The 23,080-nt window shown below is 38.6% G+C and overlaps 1 protein-coding gene across 1 annotated transcript in view; it reads right to left on the reverse strand.

Annotated features, from left to right (window-relative positions):
* LOC145979830 (transmembrane protein 59-like) overlaps positions 1 to 23,080 on the reverse strand; it is a 168,692-nt gene that overhangs the window by 71,973 nt on the left and 73,639 nt on the right. Inside the window, exons 2-3 of the mRNA XM_083112856.1 lie at positions 11,156 to 11,261; positions 2,605 to 2,708 (exon numbers count right to left, since the gene is read on the reverse strand). Of these exons, the coding sequence (XP_082968982.1) occupies positions 2,605 to 2,708; positions 11,156 to 11,261 (210 nt within the window). The remainder of the gene's footprint in view (positions 1 to 2,604; positions 2,709 to 11,155; positions 11,262 to 23,080) is intronic.

A 23,080-nucleotide genomic window follows, 5' to 3' on the forward strand; every position in this document is an offset into this window, starting at 1 on the left:
GGTAACTAGGGCAAGGGAAGGAAGATTTGTGTTGATGCCCGAGTTGCTGGCTAATTACTATCACTAATTTGTACCCAACGGGTAACCGCCAACTCGACAACATGGCAGTAACAAAGGAAACTGAATCAATCATAATAATGTTATTATGAGTACATTGTGCACAATCGCGGTTCATTTGTTATTAATCAAAGCTCCGTTCGTCCCTGTGCGTGAAATTACTTGTTCATTAACATCCGCTGACCACTCGAACGGCAAGAACACGGTGGACCGACTGGACAAAATTGGCTTTATTCTTGGAAACAATATGCTGCACGTTTATATATATATATATATATTGTTGATGTTCTTCACAAGAGATCCTGTCAAAACCAACTGTTTTACTGCACGATGCCGGAAATTAAAAACTGACAAAGGCATTGTTAGATGCAACAGAAAACTTCGCTATTTTATATAATCAAAAGAGTATCAATTTTTTATTCTTTAAATTTAACACGGTTTCCAAACAAAAGATTTCGCAATATTATTGTTATTTTCGACTTGTAATTAGGATTAGTATCAAAACGAGGCGAAACACCAAACAGAAAAAAAGATGTAGGTGATTAACCACAGAACGGATTTGTATACATATTTACGTATCTTCATATGATGCTAAAATCAATGTTATTTTGTATTAGCATTGAGAATTGTTGTGTGTAAGCTCGAAAAATGAGATTCTTATTTTCCATATCGTCGTACCAATGGCAAAACCACGAATGTACAAATTTTGACTTTTTCACCTAATTGGTCAATTGATTGAATTGCTTTATTTTACTTCGCTTCTTGTGTCACTTTTGGCTAATTTGCGAAGATGAGGATGAGTGATGATATGATGAAATTGATCAATGGACACTCACAAACATCCATGCCCAGGCCAGGATTCGAACCCGGGACCCCTGGCGTCGTAGAGCCAATTAATTACTGTGTCAAACACGACATAACTTACGGTGCATGCAAAAACGAGCGTTCTATTTCTTGTGGATGCAATATGCCAACGATTTGATTTTTTTAGCGTCGCTTTTCTGCCACTTGTGGGTCGCCAGTGGAAACTTGAATTAAACCCTCAGAAATGTTCTCGCTCCACCATTTCCTTATAAAGGAACAAAGTGCTTTCTCTTTATAATCTCGAAAACAGTCCCATCAAAAAGGTTTCCTCTCAAAAAGATCTTGGTGTTATCATCGACGAAAAACTTAACTTCAATGAGCACATTACACATGGTCTTCCGTACAGGTTTACTGAAATCCAAAACCAATCATCCATTAGCATATTTTTCAAATACTTTATCTCCCCCAATCTTGAATACTGCCTCCTCGTCTGGACCATGGCTTCTAAAACTAATCTTTTCAGAATTGATTCTGTCCTCAACTTTTTCCTCGCCATTGCTCGCAATAGAATACCTCTCAGACATCTCCATAAAACAGATAATATGTGTGTTTTGAATATCCAGTCACCACACACTCGTCACGAACTAGCAGACATGGATTTTTTGCACAAGATCATCCACGGCAAAATTAAAACCGAATTCCTAGTCAACCAATTTCATCTACGAGTACCTACCCACACGGCCAACCCGCAACGTAATGCTCTTTCATATTCCTACTACAAGGCTCTCCCCTTCTGCAGAGGTCTCTTTACTATAGGCTCCCCCACTAATATAATAACCTGCCTCTAAATATTGATATTCTCTTGTCAAAACGCAGTTTCCGACAATCGCTAAGAATGAATATGTAACATTTTTACTCTGTCATCCTGTCTTTGTTGTGATGTTGTTGTTTTTGTTTTCTTGTTGCTACAGTTTCAGTATAAAATGGTCTTTCAGTGCTGTATCTGAAACTTTAAGTAAGTAAATAGATAAATAAATAATCGCGACAATGAGGAAGGATGAATAACATTGAGCAGTGCTCAAAGTGGGTGTGCAGGAACACACTATCATTATAACTAGCCCTTCGTTTAGTTTTTTTTAAAAAAGTTCACAGATAGGTCATCGGGACTGGACCTGCGGTTTAAAGTGCGATCCTAACCACTATGTGCCTCCGACGGAATTCCTATATTACAATGTGACCACATTTCCACTACGCACCGGGGAGACATACACAACTAGTAAAACCTATGGAAAGCATCACCCCACTTGTCTCTTATTTACACCACGTTAAACATGAGAGGAAACATTTTGATGAGATTATTTACAAGAGAATAAACAGAAGGCGCTTGGTTCCTTTTAGGGAAATGGTAAGGCAGGAGCATTTCTGAGGATACAATTCCAGTTTCACTGACGACATCGCACAAGTAGTTATGTAAGAGCTTGATGTATGGATACTTCTGACTAAATCAAGCCCTATAAAACTCATGTATTCTTATTAGAAATGACCTGAAATGGCTTATTAAACTTACGAGCCTAAATTATCTGGCCAAAGAACACAAAAAAATGAAAAATAAAAAATAGGGCAAATACTTAGCCTAATAATTTCTACCTGCATTTTTCGCAGCGGCGAAACGAGGGTATCAAATGCCATGCATCCTGCACCAAATAAAATACAGTGAATGTAAGATGAGGAAATACTACTTACGTCATTAACTTCTTGCTTCGGTTTCCTAGGTGATGACGCCATATTGGAACAGCCAATATTGCAGGCATACCTGTCACTCGTGTGACTGTAGGCTTCCATGCAGGCTGAAGGGAAGAGAAAGAAAAGTCAGTGAGAGTTTTGTAACAAAAAAATATTACATTTACAGGTACGTAGCCAGGGAGGCCTAGGGGAACTGAAACCCCCAGCTCCGAAATCCTACAAATATCTAATTTAAATAGTATGTAGCTGTAATTAATTACCTTAGCAGGATTAAACATCTTATATAATAAGTTGTAATATACTGAGAAATTCATCTTCAGGGCTTCTACCCTCACTTTTTCGCCTTTAGATGGCGGCTGCTGATAAGGGATGAGCAACCCTCAAAATAAAATTCCGGCTACGGACCTGTACCTTCACTTCATTTTTTATATTACACAACAGCAGTAAACATGATTCACATCTTTGCACAATGATCCTGTAAGCACAGTCACTTTATATAAAGCACTAAGACAAAAATGTACTTTTTGTAGTTATACTTTCAAATAAATAGAAAAGTACATGAACATTATGATATATATGTGTGTGTGTATATATATAATACACAACAACTATGTTGTTCCGGCTTGTCCATTGAGTCACACTACCGATGTATCGGTATCGGTATTAGAAAGAATCGGTTGGATTTTTTATCGATACTGGCCGAAATTTTTTCTGCATTTGATTATTGGCGGGGCCCGCAAATATGTCACTCAATGCTTTCGCAGTCTAATTATCCCGGAAGTTATGCAAAATTCGAAGTTTGAATTGGGTTTGAGTTGGTTTCTTTAAGTCCACTTTGTGCACAGAAAAGCTAATCGGGACTGGACCTACAGTTTAAAGTGTAATCCGAAACACCTATCTGCCTCGAAGTTTCCATAGTATTTTTATATTCCGATGTAATTTGTGAATATTGTAAAGTAAAACCATAGATAAAGATATATAGGCATCATTCTATTGTTTCCTAACCGCTAGTAAAAGTCACGCCGATTTTCGATAGCCAAGCCACGGAAGCACCGAGGCTTCGCAGAATCGCAGGGGGCCGTTTCTCGGGAAACCCCATCCCTCCGGGAAGGGGGGAGTTTTGTGACGTCAGTTTTTGACCTAGACAGCGGTGAAATTCAGCAGCGCCATCTCTTATTCTGTTTGGTAGAAGAAGTGGAAGCAAAAGTGCGAGTGGTGCTCTCAGCGCCTCTTAGCGGATTATTACAAAACTTCTCGCGAATAGCGATTCCCAGTGGGATGTCCGTCCACCGGTTTTCCTGCCTTAGATGAAGATCTGCTTATATATCTTTATCTGTGGTAAAACTTTGGGAAATTGATGTTTATAGTTGGTGTGGAACACTCACCCACTGATATAAATCAATATTTTGAACACTTTTAATTGTTGCAATTTTCAAGCTTCGGTTTCGGTATAGGTGGGAATGGGTATCCGTTCAGCTCTAGTGCCAGACGAGGAATGATATCATCAACGCAAAATTTATCTAATATCCATGAAAAATCTACCGTGGGATGAACCGGGAGAAAAATTACTTCATCCTTTTTTTTAAAAAAGAAAAAAAAAGGATTCTCGCACACGTGCGCTGAATTCTTCTCTTCGTTTCCGTAAAACGAATCCGCGAAATTCCGGAACTTTCTCACGCCCCCACACTTCTCCAGCTCCAGCCCAGATGTCCATGGAAAATTGCTCGGGAATTGGGTGCTTGTTCTGGCTTTTCCAGGCGCTGAACGGGCGCTCAAAAACGTGAACTTCCCATCCGAAGCCAATGCTTCCCCTATTAGCCTTGACTTACAACTACCCCTTATAGCTTCCACAGTTAAGAAATCTAGGATGTTAACTTCCTAGAGGCTGTAAGCATATTCCTCGCTTCCAAGAGCAAAATAAGATTATTTGCAATTAGTTATGCCTTTGTTTTGGGGGAAGTTATGTCGCAACCCATCAGTGTCAAAGGAAGAGCAGTCTCACGTGCCTGAGTCCAACGAGGCTAGATTTCCTGCTGCATGCATTTTCTAGTAGGACTTAGACTCTAACGGCGTACGGTTTTAGAAGCGACATCTGGCGGAGCCACGCAGAGCGTGTCCGTGTTTACAATATTTGTTTCAATGGATATACAGATAAAAGCAATGGCTTCACTCGCAAGAAACGCCATAATTTCAGAAATTTCCTTGGACTTGCGAACAAACCTCTTTCATCAAATGAGGATTTCGAAAAATTCATATCTAATGCAAGTGCTATAACCATACTATATAGTTTGTTTTTTTAGTAGATATCCTATTCTATCCTATCTGCGTGTAGATATCCTATTGGTATCTCTGAATCGTACACTCTAGACTAGGGATAACAGGATAATCCGGATAGTACAGATTTGATGAAGGATTTCTAAAAAATACGTAGTGAAATAAGAACATGACGAATAAAAGAATACGTGGATAGCCCTAAAACGGATAGACGATAAAAATGTCCGGATAATGCACACATTCGGATATGCGGATATTTTAAACCCGGATAGGAAATTATCCAATATCCGGATAAAATATTATCCTGATTTGGTTATGCCTTCTCTCGACACCATTCTTAAAGCAGGTTGAATTCCAGTCCTTCCGACAGGCACGTCGAAAAACAATACTGTCCCCTCCTCAGTCTTTGCGACGTAAAACACTGCCTGACGGATGGCCTTTGCTTGGCACAGCCCACCAGATGGAGAGAGAACAAAAAGGAAGAATGAAAACGAGACATCAACCCACGACCGCCATGAAAGGAAGGCGTCACGATTATTTCCCACAAGCACCCCCCCCCCCTTCCTTACCCTGCTACATTCCGAAATTTCCATGTTGGGCGGATCATGTTACACGTTTGTGCGACTGGGCAGATATGAGGTGAGACCTGCAGGCGCTGAGGCATTGTGAAGCGTCTGTCTTCGAAAATATCCCGTGTTTGGAACTTGCTCTCCAAGAAATGAACATATCGCGTCGTTCTATGATTTATCGGTGCTGAAATCATGGACGGCTCAAGATAAAATTTCTCCCGGGCGAGTTCAATTTTTGGAGTCCCCTTAATTTCCATTCTGCCACACCCTTCCCCTCGTTTTCCTACCCTCGTCTTCCTGCTTTCCACCTTCCTCCAATAGAAAACGTGATCATTTGGGCTAGTATTTTGATTACCTTAAAATTGACAAAAAATGAGCTTTAAAAAATGTATTTATGACCTAATATATGCTAGAAAATGCCCTATAAACTTAGAAAAATGACCTAAAAAGTAAGTAAGTTCACTTTTTGTCATATTTTACACTTTCAGTACCGAGTTGCAGTACACAACGAAAATCATATGCAAATTTTCAAAAGTGAATGATTGTCGATTGTCGGACAAGAGTGTACGTACATGGAAAAATTCTCTCGACTTCCACCGACACAAGAGGAGCGTACTTGAAATGAACAATATCACTTGAGACACTTGCTGTTAAGTCACTTTCAATTCCATGGAGTGCAAATCGCTTCCCTGACAAAATGTCCGATGCAGAGCACAAAACTTTATACCCCTTGTTTTTTAACAATAATCCGTCTAAAGAAAATGCATTTACTGATAAAGGGGGAAATCACATTGTTTGAGCTGAATTGTTACACAACAGCTTGTATCAACAATACTGCACAGAATTTCTTTGTTTCTTCAAACACAGTCCTTCAGAACTGCGCTGAAGGCAATGAGACGAGAGTCGGGAACCTCTCTCCTTCAAAGGGTTACATTTGCATGTAAAATGCCCCTTCTTTCACCAAAATGTAGAAAAATGCATAATATGACTTAAAGGCCGAAAAATGACAAACGGTTTAATCTTCGAGCGGGCGCGCCTGCGCAAAATTTACGCCAAAAGTAATTTTCTTTAATTTTCTTGTGTTTCCTTTGAATTTGTCGACCTATACTTTATATGTATTCCTCAAAGAGGTATTTTGTGTTGCATATTAGCAGTCATTGTTACTAATCCATATGTTATACTCTGTCAATTGTTGTTTATTTCAGATCAGAACACCGTGTCGTAAAGTTTGCGCTGCGCGCCTGCTCCTGTTCTGTAATTTTCTCGTTAGGTCATTGTTGAAAATGAGTCGACAAAACGTAGACGTGAGCGAAATTCAGAGTATCCTTCAAGTTTCTTCTGATGAAGAGGGATCACATGAATTGGACAGTGATAGTGTCTTAAGTGACGAATATATAGAAGTCAATCAATATGACAGTGAATCATTTAGTATCATTCATTATGAGCAAGGATTTTTATAATATAAACGTAATTTTTTTTGGGTCTAAATTTATTTATATCATATCTGAGGTAAATATAAATGAAACATATTGAAATACAAGTTAGAATGCTGAAAAAAATTAAAAAATTACTTGTAACATTTAGGTTTTCAGCAGGAATATCTGTCGTAAAAAGTACGACATGCGCCTGCTGATGAAAAGCGTGGTGCGATATAAATATGTAATAAGTTACGTACTGTATTTTTTATTTTTTTCAGCATTCTAACTTGTATTTCAATATGTTTCATTTATATTTACCTCAGATATGATATAAATAAATGTAGACCCAAAAAAAATTACGTTTATATTATAAAAATCCTTGCTCATAATGAATGATACTATATGACGTAAAAAATGCGTCACGCGCCCGCTGGTGACACGATTATGAACGCGCCCGCTAGAAGGTTAAAAGTTTAAAACACTACCTTTACCCCAAAAAGGGTCAAAAAATGCAAAAAAAAAATGCCCTAACAAAGGCATCGCAATTTATTAACTTACGTGTAAAACTCGTTCCTATCTACTTATGCAATCTTTCTGCCTTATCAAAAAAAAATATTTATTTGCATCAAAATCCTAGCCCTAGTTATCATGTTATAATGACGAAAGATAATAAATAGCCTTACTTTTAAAATACTTTAAGTGTTTCTACAGTACCTTTCACGGTCAAGTTGTCTGTGCAGCGGCGGAGCAGTGAGAGCGCGTCTTCCGGCATTTACACCCATAGCTTTACGCTGACTTTGGCACTGGGCACGTCACTGCTTCAGTATACAGATAACTTAGGGTGACCAGATATTTGTTGACCAAAAAGAGTATAGTCTATAGGTTGAAGGTGCGCATGCATTTTGCTCTTTCACGGGGTCAGCAAAAATCCCGCTCGACTTCTTGACAGCCTAATTATCCTGGAAATTATGCAAAATTAAAACTTCCTTTTCATTTTACACTAATTTTGCACAAAAAACTATATTTTGTGACTATATAATATCTATTTTAATATTCTGATGCAATTCTTGAATATTCTAAAGCAAATTTCTTGGTATGTTGATGCATATAATTGGAGGAGAATATTTACACACCAATATTGATCAATATTTTGAACACATTTTAATTATTGCAATTTTCAAGTATCTGTATCGGTGGGAATCGGTAAGAGTATCGGTATCAGTTCAAAGTGGTATCGGCTCAGCCCTAATCATAATCATTAAATTCCAATGAATTTGAAATATGTTTTGCTTGTTGATGGAATATGAAAATGACTTGAAATTGTTCATAGGAAATTCTTGAGTCAAGGAGTAAATACTTCAGTTTGTTGACATCTTGACGTTTTCCGTTCTGTGGATTTTAAGGCCTTTTTACGCGTAAAATAATGAATGAAATTAAATAGCAAGGAAAAGAGTATATTTGGGGATTTTTGCAAATTGAAAAGAGTATAGAGTATATGAACCTCTAAAAGAGTATAATACTCTTAAAAAAAGAGTATGTCTGGTCAACCTAGATAACTGGTATCCAGTTTTCACGTGTTTGTGAAGTGTTAAGGTGTCTTAGATTGTTTTGTCTCAGAATAGTTATTACTGATGCTTCTATTCAGTCTAATAATATCACGATAAACGTACAATTTAAAATAACAAATTTTTATGTACCACTCTTAAATGTTCCTGTTCCACACAGAGACACTGTTCGAAAACTTGTGAACAAATTAAGGGAAACAGGGTGTTTCTTGACAAGAAGCGAAGGGTGAAACGGTGTGTGCTTACTGAGGAGAAACTAGACGACGACGGAGTACGATTGGAACATACTCCTCACAAATCCCTCCGGTGCCTTGCAGAAGAAACACAGACATTTCCGTGACATCTGCGTGGCGAGTTACAAAGCTTCTAAACCTGAATCCATACATTAGAAGAATTTAAAGAAAATATCAGGAGATAAATTGAAGCAATTTCGAAAGAGCAACTGATACGTGTTAGTGAGAAATTCCTATAAATATGCCGTAAATGTGTGGATGCAGGAGGACATCAATTCCAACACCTCTTGTAACAAGCTACGTGCTCATTTTAATTGCAACAATGCAATTGTAAGAACTTATTTCATTACATAACAGTTAGCTAGCAGAATGTTACGCGGATGTTGCTTGCATCCAGTTTGACGGCAGACGCATTATCACTGCCCGACGCGCTAGCCGCCGCTCCACGGGCGACTTGAACGTGAAAGGCACTATTAAAGAACACGTTTGTTGCAGGTATGTGCGCATTTAATACCCAAGATCAAAATAACAGTAATCTCTTGGCTTTAACTGCTACATGATTTTGCAATACTACTTAATACTTGTTATGTTATGATGCAGCAACTTAATTAATTCTTGTCAACAAAAAATCCAACTCATTTTAAAACAAATTGCCACGCAGTCGGTGGAGGCACATAGTGGTTCGGATCCCACTTTAAACTAAGTCCAGTCCCGATTAGCCTTTCTGTTTATAATGTGGACTTACAAATAAACTCAAACGTGGTTATGTAATCAGTAGACCTCGGATTTTTAGATTCTAAAAAGTGTGCTCTTAGGTTCCTAAAATAAGTTCTAAAAATCCTAAAATAGGTCCTAAAAATCTTAAGTTAGGCTCGAAAAATCCTGAAGTAGGTTCAAAAGATCTTAAATTAGTTCAAAATTCGAGAATAATACTGTGAAAATGCGACACCTATATCCTGAAATACGCACTATCTTGCATAACGTTGTGTGTGTTGCCTAACCCTTCGGCGATGGCAGAACTCACCATTGGGAATTTGCTAGTAAAATCCACTCTTCGCCGTATAGTTAGGCAACAATCGTTTTTCATTATATCTACAGTCAAACTCCGCAATTTCGTCTGTGAGGATCATCTTACATGATGAAAATAATCTTTCAACAAAAGTCAGTGCTGCAAACTTCAATGCTGAAATGTTAGTTTGCAAGGTGTGAATGCCACAAAGCACCAAAGTGACGCGAAGGTGAGCAAGACCATGCGGATCAGAAGTTTGCACTTTGGACTGTACAGGTAACAGTGGCACCAGATATTTCGCTTTGTTTAGAGCTTTGAAAAATCACCATGGACTTGGAGGAAGGGAAATCGACAGATAGTACGTTTCAAACACGTTCCTCATTCAATTTTTTCGTGACCAAAAACAGCAAATGCCTCTGTGTGACATAAAAATCCTGTAAAACCTTCAAAAATATATAACAACCTTTAAAAAGGCTTGATTTAGGAGCATAAACCTAAAATAGGTTCTAACAAGCAAAATAGGTTTCTTAGGCACTATAAAACTTCGCCAGTTGTTGCTTTTTTAACGAAACTCTGACATAATTTATTATTTCTTACATACCTGTAAAGGAAAAAAATAGGTTAAAAACCTAAAATACGACATCTAGTAATCAGAAATAAGGTTTTGGCGCTACTCAAGGACACTCGGGTTTGACGCCCCTCCCCGAGGGCGGCACCCGCCCCTTTAGTCGTCCCTGGCCAAAATTTATCTTTTAATAGAGAGATCAATTTGTAGTTACAGTTGCAAACGCCAAAATATTACCCAATCTAGAGATTTCTGCACCTGGGGTAAGAATAAATTATGGCCCTTCCTGCACCAAATTCGCGTGTGTGTGCGCGTCTTTGAAAAAAAAAATAGGGGGAGTTAGAGAGAGAGAAAAAGACGCGAAGAGCGAACTATGTTCTGTCTCGGGAATTTTTGGAGCGAGCGAACGAGAAAACACGTCTCTGTGCACGTAGTGACTCTAGAGAGCTCGGGCAGTGAACGTGTGAGAGAGAATGTGATTACGTAAAGGGGGAAAAGCAACTTCAGCTAGAGTCGAATTACTTTCGGAACATCTCCAGCGGACTGCGCGAGTCTGTCTAGCGAGCCTAGTGGGAGTGTAGAACCTGAGAAAGGCGCTTAGCGATAGGTTCTGGGTTGAGATGACGTCAGCGGCTCGCTTGGTTAATTGGCTGCTTCGAGAGTTCTGACTCGTTCCGAAGCTTCAAATGCATAACAGCCAAAGATGTTACGGAAATAATCTCACTCTACCAGCCGTTTGCAGGAGCGTGTACTGCATCGCTCCGCCCACTTCCTTTCTCCCCTTCTCTACCATTATGCGCGATCTTTCTCCAGAGATTCCCGGAACAGTGTATAAAGAGAGGCTGTGGCTAAAACAGAGGAAGAGTTAACTTAAAAAAACACCTCAAGGGATGCGAAATATTAGCAGAGTGTACTCACATGCTTGGCAGGCATCTTTTGTTTCGTTCACGAGCGTTGTTGGCTGAACGATCTCCTCCAGAAGAAAGAACCGGCATCCCCTGCGACAACACGTCGAGTGCTTCACCTGCGGAGAAGAAATAATGCGCCTTGAAAACATATATCACAATATCACACTGCAAGGATATGAATATATAGGGTGTACATAAAGTTCGGTAACACTTTCGTAAACTTATTATAGTCACAGATACTCATTCCCATTAATCATCGTTAGAGACTTAAACATTCTCAAAAAGTACAATGCCGGACCGTGTGGCCGAGTGGTTAGCACATCGCGCTGCGACGCCAAGGGTCCCGGGTTCGAATCCCGGTCGGGCTTGGTTGTTTGTGAATGTCCATTCATCAATTTCATCACTCATCCCCATCTTCGCAAATTAGCCAAGGCACAAAACGCGAAGTAAAATAAACTAAATAAATCAATCAATCAATCCAAAAGTACAGCGTACTTTGGATATTAGACACGCAGGAAGTTCTCTCGTAATGTACACGCAAAGTTGCCTCAACGCTGGAAAAATGAACAAATATCTAAGGAAATGGCCACCGGCGTCGCTAGACTTGTCTCTGTGTGATTTGTAGGGGTTTCATAAAGGATAGGATCAGTGTGTCGCCTTTGCCAAGAATGGTATAGAAACTCAAGCCAAGTATTCGAGAAGGGACCATACGATGAGTAAGATATGGCAAGTTTGAATATCGTGTTGACATCTTCCGATTTACACGTGGTCCATATATATCAAATCTTGGAAATGTGGTGTGAAGTGGAAACAAAATTAGAGCCTTTCTTTTCAAAACATGAAAGTTATATCTTTTGTACTCTTTGTAAAATGAATTAAGGAAAGTGTTCCCAAAATTTATGTACACCCTGTACAATGGCATGTCAAAGGCAATCAGTAGCCTAAAAATAACATGCAAAAGGATCATCTACACAGAAAATAACTGCTATGTTGCAGAACAGTGAAAACTTTGCTTCCGGTAATGTACTGAATTACGCTAACCTCTTGTAGAGAACCGTTTAATTTTCTGACATCTCAAACGGATCACCCTGTACATCCTACCCAAATTCATCCCACTTTTTTGCCTCCAATTTAATTGCAACAGAGGTGGATTGATGAAACTGATGAAAGAACACACAGAAAGAAACAGTTATGACTAGAACCGGATTCGAACCTATATTCATTGGTTTAACCACACGGTTGACCAAGTAGCTTTGGAAATACAGCATATGATTCATTATGTAGTTGTTGTAATTATTAATTGCAGTGGTGCAGTAACATTTATGATTTACGGGTACAAAGTTCAACCTAAACACACACATTCGTGTTTCAATAAGGTTATATACACACATTGGCTATTAGAACAGGCCACATACCTCTCAAGTTCTTTTTAAATAGAATTTGAATAACCTTGTACTATAATACAATAAAATAGCAATATTCACACAAAATTTTGATTTAAAAAAAATATATATATAGTTATTTTCAACATAGTTTTTAACAAGTTTTAAACACACGAACAAGCTAGATAAGCTCTAGGCTTCATTCCCATAAGTTTAAACAGTTTTTATTTCCTCATAAAATTTTCCAAAAGCAGACATCAAGTGAGGAAACTACTACCACAATGTACTAGTACCGTGGCTTTGATTCTTTTGGGTAGGATGTACAGGGTGATCCCTTGGAGATGTCAGAAAATTAAACGGTTCTATACAAGAGGTTAGCATGCGTATCTCTGAGCAGCTTGTTGTAGTATAAGCAGAAGCGTAGGTTGGTTAATTTGGTGTTTTAAGTTCACTTTATGCACAGTAAGGGTAATCGGGACTGGACCTACAGTTTAAAGTGGGATCCATAAGCAGAAGGGATGTAAGTATCGAGTGAGTGGAGGTTTACAGACTTCAGTCGCGTGGCGGCGCTATAGTACATGTATTACTCGAAAATTTCACATACCATACGACACACTGTGCAAGCTGTTGAGGCGCGATGGCTATATTTGTCAACCACGCACGCTAGTGCCACGCGACTGAAATATGTAAAACTCCTCTCACTCGAAACTCACATCCTTTCTACTTACATTACAACAAACTGCTCAAAGATCCGTGCATTAACCTCTTGTATATAACGATTTGCTTTTCTGACATGTCAAACTGATCACCCTGTAGACAAAAAAGAAACTTTCTGTTTTTAGCTAACAAAAAGGGGATCCGCTCAAGGGCAGTATTTTGCGATTAATAGTAACAACAATAATTGTTTATTGTTCTTTAGTACTGAATACAGCAATGGACAAAAGTAGGACCACGCCAACTACAGGGTGGTGCAAAAGTAGGTTGGCAGTCTTTCTTTTGTATTTTAAAGGTTGGTGATTCGTAATGGCGTGCAATCTGACAGTCCAGGAGAGAAAGTGGATCCTGAAGAATTACTGGAAAAATGAAAATACGTTTACCAGAAATGTAGCCACAACAAAATAACAATACTGTGAACCTACTTTTGCACCACCCTGTATTTCGACAATTATTTCACTCTACAATTTACTGACATGGAAAAGCGCGTGAGTTCACTCACTCATAAACGCATGAAACTTTGACAAAATATTGGAAATGAAATGCTACGACAATGCAGAAAGTACAGAATGCTGAAGTCTATCAGATGACAGAAAAAACAGCAACAAACACGTTGGAACCCCGGATAGATATGCAAACTCGTAAGACCTCAATAAGTCCACGTGTACTTTCATCGACAATATAAATTATTCGCAAGGCGTCTGGGGGAATAAATCAGATGTCAAGCAGAGATATCACGAAACTCCACGACAGGATTTTCATCATGCAGATGCGTTCTACACGTAATCAGTTACCTCCTGAGAAATACCAACCAATATGCTACGCCTGCAAAGAGATGGCTAGCGATACTAACGAAACTCGTATTACATTTCACAATGTGTTACATATTAATTTTGCAACATGTGCAGGTTGCGATGAAATGTGACTACATTATATTTCTCACGTGAGCCTGGTGGGACAGCAATTACTGTGTTCAGCGGGTACATTATCATCATGTTCAGCAAGACTGTTTTCCCTTTGCGCATGCGCAGAACCACAAACATTACTGAAACTGGCGGGTGGTTGCATGAGGATGAGAGAAGCCGCCCCATAACAGGGGCTTGACATAAGTTAGAAACACGTTTTACCATTAGATGCATTATGGTCAGAAATATTAGTTTGTTTTTTTGATTGATTTATATTGCTTCGCTTTTCTGCCACCTTTGGTTAATCGCGAATATGAGGATGATTGTGATAAGATGCAGGAGACGTGCAGTCGGGAGATCGGCCTAGGCTCTTCAAGTGCTGTCGAGTAATGGGTAATTATTTATTATTAGCTTGATAGTGAATATGTGCTGTTATATCTATATTCTCATAGCCTATTTTTACTCTATATGCAACAATAACAATATTTAATTTACATATTATTATGAATTGACCTATATATTATATTAACATAATTATAAACATTTATTATTATTAACAAATCCAAATTTCTTGACATTTTCATGACTTTTCCTTGGCCTTTCATTCCATTTTCTTGACAGTTTTCTCATTTTTCTTAACATCTATTTAATCGCCCCCTACTTAGGCATAATTGCAAAAGTAAGAAAACAGAGAAGTCTATTCAATGAAAAAACCCTACCACAAGACTGGATAACATGAAAACTGAAGCAGTAGCCTGCTTTAACAAGAAATTTAGACTTTTTTAAAATTATTAATGCATGTAAAAGTTAATGCTTCAGACTTCATCCTGGATGAGGAATGGCCACATTACTTTATTTAATATTTTTACAAAACTTGACGCATACAAGAATGCATTTCTTAAGAAACAAAGTGAACAAATTTTAACCACAATTCAATGCAATTTTAGATTTCCAAATATTCAATTTTATCAAATCCCAGTACAAGTATATAACAATGTAAATTCACTGTGAAAAGTAGCAAAAAATATTGACCACAAGCATAATTTCTTGATTTTCTTGATCTGCCTGTTGATTTCTTGACATTTTTGACTGGTAAGCACTCTGTATTATTATATTATCATCATTATTTCTGGCACACATGTTTCAGGCCCGCCCCCCTAAAAAAAATATTTCTAGATACGTGCCTGTCTAGTCTTAGATTTAGGACCCTTGTCATCAATGGTTCCAAAAAATATAATTATCAATCTTTATGAGAGCATATTATGTGCACTAGGTTTGATTGATTGGTGTTTTAAGTTCACTTTATGCACAGTAAGGCTAATCGGGACTGGACCTACAGTTTAAAGTGGGATCCGAACCACTGTGTGCGTCCATTATGTGCACTAGGTAGAGAAGAACACAGGAGACATTCCAACCCTTCCCCATTGTTATATGTTGGATAGTTACTTTGTGTTTACATAAGCAGTTCTTTTATAACATAATAATGATTACTTTGGCTCAATACCGTATAAAATCTAATAATAATAATGAGTTATTCTCCAAAAAGAGACAACGCAAACCATTCCAAAGCAAGAAGTTCAAATCGCACGCCGCCATAAACCACTCTTCCCACTAGAACATTGAAGAGGCGTATCCCTGTCCAAAGTGCTTCTCTCGGTCCACTTAACCGTACAGTATCGCCCCATTGCAAGTGCAAGAACTTGGTCTGGTGGTTCCCCCAAGGCGCTCGTTTCGGTCGCGACTTAAATTTATCCTCTCTCAGACTGCCTGAACGGGAGGTTCCAATTTTCGAGAGACTGTCGGCTTCTTTCAGGATTCGGTACCATGTTTGTTCAATGTCTTTGGATAATCTTCCCCGACTTCCGTAGCGGTGTGGTTAACAAAGCGTCCTACGATGCGAGGAACACCGGGTTCGAATCCCAGCCTGGGCATGGGTGTTCTTTGTGAGTGCCTCTTCATCATATCATTGCTCATCCTCACCTTTGCGATAAGCCAAAAGTAGCAGAAAAGAGAAGTAAATTAAACAAAATCAATCAATCAAAAACGGGACGCAAACAGTTTTTATGTTCACATTTGAATATATTTTTATGTAAAAAGATTAAAATTACACTAATTGCGTTAACTATTTAATGACTGTAAATACTTTAAAAACAGTGATGGTAATTGTCTTACGGTGGTACCACAGATAAAGATATAGACCTAGACAGCGGTGAAATTCAGCAGCGCCATCTCTTATTCTGCTTGGTAGAAGAAGTGGAAGCAAAAATGCGAGTGGAGCTCTCAGAGCCTCTTAGCGGATTATTACAAAACTTCTTGCGAATGGGGATTCTCAGCAGGTGGTCAGTGCACTGGTTTTTCTGCAGATCTGCTTATATATCTTTATCTGTGGTGGTACAGTCACGGACACTGCCGGCTTGTAATGAATACATTGACTTTCAATGGAATCGTTACAAGCCGGCAGTGTCCGTGACTGTACGATGGCATCATAAATTGACCATCTGAGACCGATTTTTCTGCAGTCACCTTGAGTTTCCAACCAGGTCTCTTGCCAAGCCTTCAAGACTCACAAAGCACTTGTAAATATCACTGGAATTTGCTTTTCTTCTCCTTAGATTGATGATGTAACAAGTAAGGACTTCCTGCAACGTAAGGAAGACGCCTGTCCACAATCGATGTAGGATGGGCAGAGCAAACAACCTTCCCAGCCAACCTCTCGCGTCGTGAAATGGTCTTCCTCTTTGCCTTTTGAAAACAGCTCCACTCCACGAAGCACCAAGAATGCTGGCGCCCAAGATGGGCTTGTATCAATACCTCATCTATATAACTGGGAGGCGGCGGAGAATACAAAACAGGTCGATCTAATAACTACTGTGGGCAATTGCTTTAAAAGTTAAACCAAAATTTTAACTTCTCAGATGTACAGGGTGGTCCAGTGCAGTACTCGGAGAACAAAATCTGAGCTATCTTTCAAAATGGAGGGTTGTTGCTTGTTCATGTTTTTGGATTTTTGAAGTGGAGTGACATTGTGACCAATTGCTCTCTCATTTTAAAAATCGAAATCAGCAATCACAAAGTAATAATAACAATAAAGATAACTGCTATTTCTGTTGTCGCATAGTCATAGACAGGGAAACGTCAAACTCAGGAACAAATATAGGAGACCCATGTCTAAAGAGTAAATAAGCCAATGTGGGAGAAATAGGATTATTGATATGAAATTTTCTACATGGCGAAAAAATAATACAATCGTAAATTTGGATGATAATATTAAAGACTGGAAATCAGGTTGCCAACTCCTGAAGCATCATTATTGGAAGTGAACAATTTAATTCACAATTTCTAATCGACTTTCTTCTGTATTTTAGCCTCTGGGTTTCAGGCTTCGCAGATGGCCTACCTAGCCTAAAATATACGCGCCTGGGGTGGCCATAGAGTCTTTCCAACATCACAGAGGTTTATTGCAAAGAAACAGTTACAACAAGGACGTATTTAGGGGGTCCAGGGGGTCCGGAAGCCCCCCCCCCCCCGAAATATTTATCAAGTACCTAAATTAAGTAATGAAAAATATATTATTTTAGTCTTTGTTGTATAATTTCCTCTGAACTTATTGGAAGACAAGGATTATCTTGGGATCATACGGCTTTGAAGGACAGGAAGGACGTATTTAGGGGGTCCAAGGGTACGGGCCCCCAAAAAAGTACTAAAATTAAGTAATGAAAATATTAGCATTTGTTGCATAATCGATGGTTATTAATTTCCTTTGAACTTTTTAGAAGGCAAGGATTATATTGGGATCATACATATTGCTATGTTGTCAGGAAAAATAAATTGAGTCCGTAACGTAAAAATTGAAATTTGGAACTCAGAACAACTTATTACTTTTACTGTTCAATGCACGGAAGGTTTATCGTAAGTTTTAACGTTTGGCTCATCATCTCACAGCAATGTGCACACGTCAATTCAGTTTGAATTTTCTTAAAGTCCACTTTATGCACAGAAAGACTAATCGGGACTGGGCTTACAGTTTTAAGAGGGATGGATCCATGCAGGTGTTAAGTGAAAGTGTACTGTTACATTGGAGTATAGTTTACATCGTGTTTAGAAGTAATTAGTTACTTGTAACGTAGTTACAAGTAACATTTAAAAAAAATGCAAATGTAACTAGCTATACTTTTAAAAGTAAGTAGATGTAACTGTAACAGAAGAATTTTTTACAACACAAGTAACGTAACCAATAGTTACTTTTACAGTTACTTCACGACTCTTAAATTGTAACCTTGCAAATTTGTAAAGTGTGGGAAGAGTTAAACTTGGCAACTCTATTTCCAACTATGTGTCTTCTCTGGATGTAAAGGTGAAATGAGTCACGGAATCTCCTATGGGAACGAAGTTAGGTTTCTTTGCGTGTTAAATTTACAACATTCAAGCTTTAATTAAATTATCAATTTTTAATTGTCCGCGAATATTTCATTGTTTTGGATGGATTGCTGGAAGGTGACAGTCAAGCTAGTGAAAGGAGTCATTGTCAAGGGAACTTGGAATGGAAGAAAAATAAATAAGTGCAAGTACAATCAATGCCGCCACATGCAAAGTGCCTAATTCAAAGGCAGATAGATATGTTGTAGATGCCTGTTGCAGAACAACCAAAAAAAACCTAAGAACTCATAACATGAAAAGTTACTAATAACGGACCAAGATGTGAAAATATCGTTAACTAATGGATCGGCAAAAAGCACTAAAAATGTAAAAGGACGTATTCTATGTCCAGAAAGAAACTTGCTATTACCCAGTATAAGTATTTGATGTAGTACTAAATCGTCACTGACAAAAGAGTCACCAAGTCACTCTCGCGCTCATACGAAGGGCCATTTAAAGTAATTGTAAAGTTGCATAACACTGATATTGTTAAACGATGTAATATTGACAATTGGAGGAGACGTTACAGTCCACAAGAAAGTCTTCTATGTAAGCCCTCTCAACTTTGGAGTCCACAAAGAATAAAAGAAACTGGATGTATTTTACATAAGAAGTGTATTGGTTTGCTTGTTTGCCTACAAAAACCTGTTAGTTTCCTTTATGGTGGCGCTTGTATCAGAGTCCGTACCAGTCATTGTCAATCATTTAATTCCGTCATTGGAACCGTGGAATGACCCTCAGAGGCCAACTTCAGCATAGAATCTGACACTGTGCCAACCAGTGGAAATACACGGAATCTTCACTACCTTGATTCAAATACTTGAAAAATAGGTGAAACCTTCCAGCAGAATACAAAGCCAAGTGGGAGCTTAAGGAAGTGAACAAAGGCACTGAAGATTTAAAAGGACAAAGTGGAAGCTTAGGGAAGTGAACAAGCACATTGATTAACAAGGGTCAAGAGCTTAATGAAGTGAACAAAGACTGATTAACAAGTACCAAATAGGGGCTTAAGGAATTGAAAATAAAAAAAACCTGATTAACAAGTGCCAAGTGAAAGCTTAAGATAGTGAACAAAGACTGACGAGCTTAAGAAAGTGAGCACAAACCAAGCGGGAGTTTAAAGATATGAACAATGACAAGTAAAGGAAAAGCGGAAAACACGTGGCTCATATTCAAATGGCCCCAATAAATACACACCCACGCAGCTATCGAAGCCTCGCAGTGATAGAAACAAGTGTAAAAAATCCCTTTTTTTCTTTTAAACTGGATTAAAAACTCATTTCGCTGCTAATTTGACTTTCCGACAACTTCCGGGAACACGGGCCCGAATTCCACCCATCGGAAATTCAACCCTCAGTATTTCCTGTAGGCATACTCTCGATTATGAAATTTAGGCATCGGTCCATGTGCTTCCTTCACAGATATTTTCCTCCCACGCTCTCACAATAGACACAAATTAAGGGGAGCGCCTAGAAACATGAGCTATAACCCGCGAGGTACTAGTCTTTTTAAATATCCCAGAAATATATTTTTTGAAGAGGAACCATGAAATCGCTTACGCACTGTAATAAGTCACTAAGGAGCGGATTTTTAGGTGGCACAAAACTTTAAAATACTTATTTCTTGTTCTAAAAACAGCGGAAACGTGGCTAAAAGTCAAAAATATTTTCAAACAAATAAATAGATACAAGTGACAGCAGGGCGTTAGATGCTTGTTGCATTCTACGTATTTATTACAATGAACAACAAAGCATACTTCCAAATTGTCCATTGAAAATGCACGCCGATTATCTCTAAATAATGTCTTGTGTTGCAAAACTTTCCACATCACACGTAGTCAGACGTGCATATTTGAAGTGAGTGATGTCATGCGCACTTTACAGCGTTAATTCACCCACATGTTCACGCTCCAGAACCTGAGCAGCTTTACATAGTTTTTGGTACCCTGTTTTCTTATTCGAACAGATTTCGGAATTTGTCTGATAGAGAGTTCAATTTCCCTTCAACTGCACTAACGTCCTTCACTGTTTCGCAAATCAATTGTGTGAAAGTTTTATTTTTTTCTATCACACAACATAAGACGATTAGATTTGCAGACAAGAACCTCAATTCGTTTTGTAAACATCCATCTTTCAATAAATCTTGAAGTATCGCAATGGATGACGCGTAGTTTTGTCAAACTCCTTCACAACAGAAGCACAAAAAAAGGGGGCGGCTTAGGGGCGACTGTAAGGGGCATCCCACTTGAGTAGGTTGAGTAGGGAAAAAACCTTATTTCTGATTATATACGCGTGGTTATCTACAGTAAACCCTCGTTAACACGAATCCCAAGGGACCGAAAAATCTTGGGGTTTCAGTCTTCTACGTTTTAAAGAATAGAAAAACACATCTGAAAACACAACTGAATTTGTTGGTTAAATACGTATAAGCTCATTGTTAACGCGATGATCAGGATTGTCAAGCAATTGCACCCAAGTTTTGATCTTGATTTTACTCGTATTGGCTATGTCTTAACGAATAGAAAAACACATTTGAACACATTGTTGATCTGAATCTGTTGGTTACAATACTGTTATAAGTTGATTGTTGACAAGATGATAGAGACTGTTGAGCGATTTCTTACATACCTAGCAGAGGAACAACAGAAAAAAAAATATGAAAAACTTTGAAAGTTCGTGTTAAATGAGATCTAATGACGCAACGGACTAAAAAAAGCAGTTCGTAATTCGTAGTAACCAAAATTCGCTTTAACCGATAAAACTTTCTATAAGATATAATACATCCCTGCTGGGACCAACATTTTGTTCATGTTAACCGAGTGTTCGTCTTAAGCGAGTTTGTGTTAACGAGTTGGGTTTGTGTAGACAAGAACTAATTGAAGTTACTGCTGCATAACATAAAAAAGGATATTGCAAAATTATGTGGCAATTTAAACTAACTTTTTTCATCATTATGTAGGCACTAAATAAATGCACGCCTGCAATAAACGTCTTCTTTAACATTAACACTTGAAGTGCTTAAAAAATAAGGTTATAATTTTTCGTCATTAAAACAGTTGGGGAGAGTTGCACAGTACCAGACAGCCCACAGTACCGGACAGTAACTGTTTCTCTGTATCCACTCTAGTTGTCATACACACAACAATAAAAATGTAAGATCAGCCTGCGTGACGCTATTGGTGCAGTTGGAGTGATCGAAGTCACAGAATACGTCACAACAGGCATTTGTGTTGCGGTTTCTGCACGTTGTAAGAAGAAAGTGAAAAACGTAAGATAATTTGAAGCAGAACAATATTTCCTGAACCGTTTAATACCGTAATACGTATTTATTAATTTATGATTAAGTAAGATCGAAAACCATTAACAACCTTTGTTATCGTGTTACCCCCACACCCCCTATACGCCTTCATGGCGTGGTGCTAAGCACAGGGGAGCACTTTACTTTTTTTTTTGTAATCGTGTTAACTGGTCGTGTGTGGCCCAGTGCCGGACGGTAACTCTGCTCCCAGTACCGGGCAAAAGAAAGTAAAGACCATTCGTCTTGTAATTGTTTAAATTGGGCGTTTTTCTTCTTTCAGTTGGAATATCACTCAATGAATAAAAAAAGAAAGGGAAGTGCACTAAAGAAGGCATAAAAAATGCAACAGAGAAAGCGAGGATAAATTATTGTCGATTAGGAACGCTTCTAATCAGTTCTCGGTACCGAAAAGTACACCGGGACTGGGAGATAGACTAAAACAGTTAGGTATTCCACACGCTACACGTATTTTGTCCAGAAGCATTCACACTCAAGAAGTAAGTTCATGCACGGGACTATTTCCTTTCAATCGGAATGTCTTCTCCGATTTACACTTCCTCTGCTCAACACGTGAACATCCTGACTGCATAGGCCTACCCGAGGATCTTGCAGAGTCAGCACCTGGACCGTCCACAGTGTCTACTTCAGATCATCTTCAACTTGAAAGAGATGGGTTCTTTAATGATGGACACTCATCTCCTGTGACAACACAAACCAATCACGATAGCCCTACTTCATTTAGACGCAGCACCTCACACGCCTCGCGGACGCACCCTAGCACTCCATCAACCTCTTCCCACGTGCAACATGTCATCAATGAAATTTCCACACTTTCATCCAATTCTAAGATAAGGCTCACTGAAAGGAAAAGACAGAACTTGAAATTAAAGCAGCCGAGGCCAAACAGAAGGAAGCAAATTCTGAAACGAGGAGAAATGCAAAGTGTGAAGAAAATGGAACAAACCCAAGTGCCAACATAGCAACCACACAGCAAAGTTTTCGCAGTAGACAAGAAAAGAACAAGGCTGGAAGAGGACGCCAGGTCTCAAGTGGAGTTCAACGGACACTACAATTACATAGTGATGAAAATGTAGCTAGTAGATATCAAACTACATGCAGCATTTGCCAATATACTTTCGATGAGGGGGTTCAGTGTTCCAAGTCTGACGGGCGGGTCCATATTGACTGTGCTGATATTGAACATATTTAAATTTATACTTG

This window comes from Lepisma saccharinum, chromosome 26 (genome assembly GCF_977018435.1).
Source record: "Lepisma saccharinum chromosome 26, izLepSacc3.1, whole genome shotgun sequence".
In the NCBI taxonomy this organism is placed as follows: domain Eukaryota; kingdom Metazoa; phylum Arthropoda; class Insecta; order Zygentoma; family Lepismatidae; genus Lepisma; species Lepisma saccharinum.